Raw genomic sequence first — 6,888 nt, 5'->3', positions numbered from 1 at the left:
GTGTGTGTGTGTGTGTGTGTGTGTGTGTGTGTGTGTGTGTGTGTGTGTGTGTTGTGGGAGATTAAACTAAGAGCCTCATACATACTATGTAATAAACATTCTGTCGTGGAGCTGCATCTTCAATCATATGGCTTGGGTTTAATAATGAAAATACCATTCATTGCAGAAAACATAAAAAGTGTAGAAAGCTTTACCTCCCTCATAACCATGAACACTGTCACCTATATTACATATGGCCCTATGTTATACATTAATTTATGTTACATATGGACCTATGTTATCTGTGGACTACTATGTAATTGGAACCTCTGTGGATCATTTGTTTGTTTGTTTGTTTGCTTTGTTTTTTGAGACAAGGTCTCACTCTATAGCCCAGGCTGGCCTCAAACTCAAGGCAATCCTCTGCCACTTAGAGGCACGAGTCATCATGTCCCGGCTCATAAGGTGCTGACTGAGATTTTAGGACAGAATGGAAAACTTAGTAGGCGCCCCCTAGGGAGAGAGTCCAGCCACCAACTCCAACAACCTAGGCTGCCAACTTCCACAGCCCAATGCCAGAGCATCTCAATGGCTGGAGTAATGTACAGAGGCCCCAGAGCGCACACAGGCTACCTGTCCCAACAGCAACTCCAGGACTCCCTGGCTTAGGTCAGCTGCTTTGAGCTTCAGCTTTCTTCAGAATGGGGCTAATAATGTTGATGCTGGGGTTGTGAGATTTCTGACATGCGTGAAAGAGGCTAAGTTAAGGAGTATCATGGTTGCATCACAGAATTTTTTAGGGAGCTTCTTACCCAGCCTTCTACATCCCTCCTCCTAGCCAGGCACCTGCTGTTGCATCCTGGGTAATCCAATGGATACCTACATGTTCCATTGTGATGCCTTGTATGTCTCCAGCTTTCCTGTCTGTGGCCTGGGCTGGGGGTGCAGGGGCCTCAGGACAGGAGTGCTGGGGGTGTTCATAAGCCCTGAGGCCTTCAGGAAGCTTTTCCAGTTTTCTGGTAAGAATTGAGATCCCTGGCAGAAGTTAAGGATCTAAAGGATAGAGCAGGGAGGTCTCCGGGTCTTTGTTTGCCCACAGGTGTTCTACCAGCTGGAGGGAGACATGGTTCTCCGTGTCCTGGAGCAAGGAAAACACCGGGATGTGGTCATACGACAGGGAGAGGTGAGGCTGACCCCAGAGAAAGAAAAGGCAAAGAGCATCAGAGCAGAAACTCACCCTGGTTGGTTTTCCTGTTTATCCTCAGGGCTTCCTCTTTTCTGAGGACAGGCCAATGTTCCCTAAGGCCAGAGTGGGATCCAGGGTGGAGAGGCTGGGCTCCCTGCTGCCCCGTGGGTCACTCAGTGTGCTGGGGACACTGAGGTCACTTCGAAGGATTGCAGCCTCTCTGGACTTCTGTTCTCCACTCCTACAGATATTCCTCCTGCCTGCCAGGGTTCCCCACTCCCCCCAGAGGTTTGCCAACACCATGGGGCTGGTGATTGAGAGAAGGCGGCTGGAAACAGAGCTTGATGGGCTAAGGTAAAGGCTCCTGACTTGCAGGGCTTGGGTGATCAGAGGGCTACCAGCAGAGGAATATAGCTCAAAAGTATAGCAGGAAGGATCTATGATAGACTTCAGAAAGTACTTCCTGACCACCAAGAGACTAGAGGGCTAGGCAACAGGAGGTGATGAAGACCCTGGGTGTGCTGGCTGACCAGAGAGGGGAGGATGTGTTTGATGATGAAGGGAGGGGATACTCTTTGTGATTCAGATGAAAACTTCGGCTGGACTTTGCATTTTTGCTGTCTGCAGGCCTGCTAGGAAATTGGTGGTGCAGAGGGGTGATGCAGAAAGGGAGGGTGAAGGAACCCAGAAAGCCACGTGTCCTGATATAGGTAAATACTGCTGTATCTAGCAGCCTGGGCCTGCAGAAGTGCTCCTCGGCCAGTGCCTCATACTTGTGTCTTTTCCCCAGATGACAGCAAGTATGGGCATCTGGCCAGGAGCAGCTATGTTGCAGGCACCAGCTAAGGGTTTCTGTGTGGATCTGTATACCCTATATTCCCCCATGATGCTGGGGGCTTACCATCTGCTCTTTTTGTAGCTCTGGGGGCTGAACCTAGGGCCTTGCACATACTAGAACTGGGTTCTGTTAGTACTGGAGAAGAAACAAGACCCTGGTAAAGCAACATGCCAGACCTGGCATTGCAGAGCAATACAAAGCCCAGTGTGCATGCTGGATCAGCAAGGTGGAAGAACCAGGTCCTGGAGGGTAAAGTCAGACTCCATTCCACTTCCCTTGGGGCTCCACCAGTCTCCAGACCAGCGGTTGTCAGCACGTGGGTCAGTGCCCTGTCACTGGGGTTGAACAAGCCTTTCACCCTTTCACAGGGGTTGCCTACGATCATAGGAAAACATTTACATTACAATTCACACAGCAGCAAAATTACAGTCATGAGGAAGCAATGAAGTAATCTTATGGTTGGGGGTCATCACAACCATATACGAGGAGCTGTATTAAAGGGCTGACGTGTTAGGAAGGGTGAGAACCATTGTCCTAGACTATTGTGTGCTGAACGAAGAAAGTCCTTGAAGCCCAGAGAGCCAAATAATCTCCTGCTTTTAAAGTTTCAAAGAAAACTCAAATTTCTCCACAAGTTACCAGACTCATATCTTCTGTTATAATGAGCATATTTAAATGCTCATTTTTTTAATGAGTCAAAATCATACATATTCCTTCTCAAAGACTAGAAACATAAGAATTCAAAGTGAGCTAAATTACAATTACCTGCCACTGAAGGGAGGGTGTTAGGGTTTGTGGCATTCCTCCCAAGGAAACAAGTAATTAAAAAGCAGAAACGAAAGTCCTTTGTCATTCTCCTGTTAGATGTGAAATGACCTTCCTGTGTTCACAGCTCTCCTCATTCTTCAGTCTTACTATATGCATTGCATGTGCTTTAAGTTTTGCTCTATTTAGTGGAAAAAATGAAAGAAAGAAAGAAAGAAAGAAAGAAAGAAAGAAAGAAAGAAAGAAAGAAGGAAGGAAGGAAGGAAGGAAGGAAGGAAGGAAGGAAGGAAGGAAGGAAGGAAGGAAAGAAAGAAAGAAAGAAAGAAAGAAAGAAAGAAAGAAAGAAAGAAAGAAAGAAAGAAAGAAAGCAATTGATGTCAGAGCCAGCCATCTGGCTCCATGTGAAGGCGCTGGCTGCCAAGCTTGAGGGCCTGGGTTTCACTCTGGGGATCCACTCGCTGCAAGGAGAGAACTTCTGAAAGTTGTCTTCTGATCTCACAACCCATTCGATGGCATGTGACCACACCCACTAAATAACTAAATGTAAAAAAAAAAAAAAAGAAAGAAAAGAAATAGTCACGACGCACCGAAAACTTCCAGTTTGCATAACTGAAGCCACATGCCCACTGGAAAAGTTCACGAGTATTTCTCATCTTGTTAAGAATTCCTATATATATGTCTGTACATATATATATATATATACAGTATATATAATATATATAGGTATACACATACACACTGCTCATGGCTGCACATGTCTACAGCATAATGACCTGTGAGATAGGCAGATGGCTGGCCTTAAATTTTAAAAGGAGTCCCTCTAAGGTGCTCTATGGCGGAGACTCTGGTGAGTTACTGGTGTCCTCAATAACATTTTACAGCAAATTTAATAACGGATTTCTTCTGGCTGCTTTTGACCTTTAATAAAAGCCAGGAACTCAACATTAAAATGCCACCCTGAAGGCCATTCCTGAGGGCACTGCAGCCCCATAATGAAGCTTTCTGGTAGCCAGCTTGGTCCCAGGTTAGAAGCTGCGTGGGTGCACAGTACATCTGCAGCCTCTCCTCTCCCGCTCCATAGGACTGTCCCTGCCTCTCTGGAGAGGGTTGAAGAGCAGACAGAACTGGGCTGGGCTAGAGATGGTGCAGGGATTGGGCATTCTGGGGACAACTGCTCCCAGCGCCTGCCTTGAGTAAGGACCAGTGGCACAGCACGGCTCTGCCTGCCCTGGTGTTCCCTGCTCTTGGGGACATGAGCGGCAGGGGTGACTGAAGGCTGCGTGTGCCAGAGGAGGCCAGAGCTGTGCAGCAGAGGTGACCTCTGACCTCCGGGGTGGGGGAGGGGGTGCTGCCCTGGCTGCTGAAGTTCCTGTGTACAATGACCCAGGGCCCAAAGAACACAAAGCAGCACTTCCAGCTGCCGGTCCAAGATTAAGGCTCAGCTTCAAGTTCCATTTGCTGAGAACAAATACACTTGGATTAAATGTTCTCCAAGCTTCAGTCTTGAGTGCAGCCTGCTCTGCCTCGTCTATAGGCTGTGTAATCCCTGACGATTCGAGTCGTTCTGTTAACTGCTTTGCACACGCCAGGCGTAAGTGTGATCCCTGGGCTGTTCCAACAGAGGTGCAGCATAGCTATGCAGTGCCTGGGCTCAGAGAGGGGCCCTCGAGCCGAGCGCAGCCTGCACCAGGCTGCCACAAAGCGATAGAGAGTGAGTTACCTTGACCTCTGGTTTGGCAGGTACTATGTGGGGGACACTGTGGATGTCCTCTTTGAGAAATGGTTCTACTGCAAGGACCTTGGAACGCAGCTGGCCCCCATCATCCAAGAGTAAGTCCCTAGCTGGGCCCCTCCCTTCACTGCCCTTCAGTTTTGCAATGCCCAGTGGTCTGTGGCCATCAGGGGTGGGAGGGGAAAAGAGTCTCCCACCTTAGGGATGGGACAAGCTGCTCTGCACAGTTGGGAGGGAAGTAAGGTGGGTAATCAAGTCATGTGAGGATCTATGAATGTGTACTGGCTCTGTGAATGTGTGTGCATGTGTGTGTGTGCGCGTATGTTCGTATATGTGCATGTGTGTATGTGCGAGTGTGCTTGTGTGTGTGTGCGCCTCACTGACATCTTAACAGGAATGCTGACATTCCCCTCCTCTGTTTGTCCCGGCAGGTTCTTCCGCTCTGAGCAGTACCGAACAGGAAAGCCCAACCCTGGTGAGTTCCCTGACCGCCTTTTCCTTCCCTTTCTCCCTCACTCCCTTCCTCTAGTGGGATGGGTCCTGACTCAGGGTCCCAGGGACCTCTTCCTGAGTCCTCTGCCCAGTATTTAAGGTACCAAGATGACAATACTAAGTAGCATCCCTATATGGCTACTCTGTCATTAGGCAGCATCCAAGTTCCATATTGGCTATTGAGTTAGGGCTCCTGGGACCTGGCTGTACTGGGGCTGGGTGGGCTGGGCCTGTAGGTCATTGCTCAGCAGTGTGTCCCTGGCACAGACCAGCTGCTCAAGGAGACGCCATTCCCACTGAGTACACGGTCCATCATGGAGCCCATGTCACTGAAGGCCTGGCTGGCTGGTCACTCCAGGGAGCTTCGGGCAGGCACATCCCTCAGCCTATTTGGGGACACCTATGAGACTCAGGTAATACGGCTCAGGGCACTCAATAGCCATCTATCCAGCACCTGAGAAGTGGGACTCAAGCTCTCTCTCCCTTCCTCTTCCCCCCACCCCATTTATAGAGACTTCATGAGAATGGCCTTGTTCCCTCTCGAGCTCAGCAACAGTGTTGCTGTCACTGGAACTCTCTGGTGGCTCCATGGTCCCAAGGACACTTTGCTTTCAGAGTGGGCGGTTCTTCACTCATTGGCAGTTCCCTGGGTGCCTGCCACTTACCTACCCTTCCCACTGCCCCTCCCCCCACCCCCTGAGCTTTTGGCACATGGTGCTTGGAAGCTGAAGGGAAAGAGTTTTTGGCAGAGGGCTGACAAGCTATGTGTAGAGAACCTACTAGCTGGCCTTTTGTCCAGCATTCCTACTGCCTTGGGCTTTGCTACACAAAAGACAGCTGAGTTGCTATGGGTAAGTTGACCCACAGCTGTCAGTCATGTGACAGCTTATTTAATAGAGAAAATATGGAATGTCATAGGAGGAGAAAGGAAAGAAGCAAAGGGAGGCTCCTGGAAGAGGAGATGTGCATACAGGCTCTTTTAATTAAAAAAATTTTAGATTTATTTATTTTATTTTATGTTTATCAGTGTGAGTGCATCCATGCTTGCCTGGTGCCTTGGAGGCCCAGAAGAGGGCATTGGACCCTCTGAAACAAATGCTTATGAATGACCATGTGGGTCCTGGGAACTGAATCTGGGTCCTCTGTGAGAATAAGCTGTCTCTCCAGCCTCCAGGCAGAATTGTGAAGCTGGTATGAAGGTTTGCAGGAAGAAGAGAGGGTGGTGAGTGGAGCATTCTAGAGGAGGGAAAACCATAGAGGCCTGAAGGGCTGAAACGGCCCTGCAAAACGCTACAGCTGGCCAGAGCAAGGTGGGGAAGCTAGGGTGGATTGCTAACTGCTCCTCGAACTTTGCTGAGCTAGAGTGAGGGGAGAGGACATGCCCTGGAGTCAGTGGGGTTTCACTTGGGTGTTGAATGAGGGGTCTAGTACGGCATTTCAAAGCCATCACCTGTCCTTTGTGAGGCTGAGCCAGAGGACAAGGTGTAACAGAGACAGCTATAAGGATGCTGGTATTCGCATGTGGCAGCTTTTCAATGGCACAGCCTGTGCGGTTAGAAACAGTCACTGTGAGTCAGTGAGATAGGTCACTGGGTAAAAGTGCCTACTGTGCAGGCCTGGCAACCCGAGTTTGATCACCGGGACCACATGAAGATGGAAAGAGAACTGGTTCCACAAGTCATCCTCTGATTCACAAGACATGGCATGTATGCCCACATGTACACAACATGTATCCACATATGATGACAATGATGGTGACGGTGAAGAAGAAGAGGAAGAAGAATAGAAGAAATGGAAGGGGAGGGAGAAAGAGAAGGAGCAGGTGGAAGAGAGGAAAAAAAGGAAAGGAAAGGAAGGAAGGAAGGAAGGAAGGAAGGAAGGAAGGAAGGAAGGAAG

General features: G+C 49.1%; 1 protein-coding gene across 1 annotated transcript in view; it reads left to right on the top strand.

The window, feature by feature from the left end:
• Positions 1–5,405, top strand: part of Haao (3-hydroxyanthranilate 3,4-dioxygenase) — a gene marked incomplete at its 3' end in the record, with an annotated part of 12,027 nt that extends 6,622 nt beyond the window's left edge. Inside the window, 5 exon segments of the mRNA XM_055609134.1 lie at positions 1,079–1,162; positions 1,413–1,519; positions 4,509–4,598; positions 4,932–4,975; positions 5,260–5,405. Of these exon segments, the coding sequence (XP_055465109.1) occupies positions 1,079–1,162; positions 1,413–1,519; positions 4,509–4,598; positions 4,932–4,975; positions 5,260–5,405 (471 nt within the window).
• Between the last annotated feature and the right edge of the window lie 1,483 nt (positions 5,406–6,888).

Source organism: Psammomys obesus, unplaced genomic scaffold (genome assembly GCF_907164565.1).
Source record: "Psammomys obesus unplaced genomic scaffold, mPsaObe1.curated_primary_1811, whole genome shotgun sequence".
NCBI lineage: Eukaryota > Metazoa > Chordata > Mammalia > Rodentia > Muridae > Psammomys > Psammomys obesus.
Note: the sequence above shows the minus strand (reverse complement) of the source record. Positions and strands in the feature narration are given on the sequence as shown.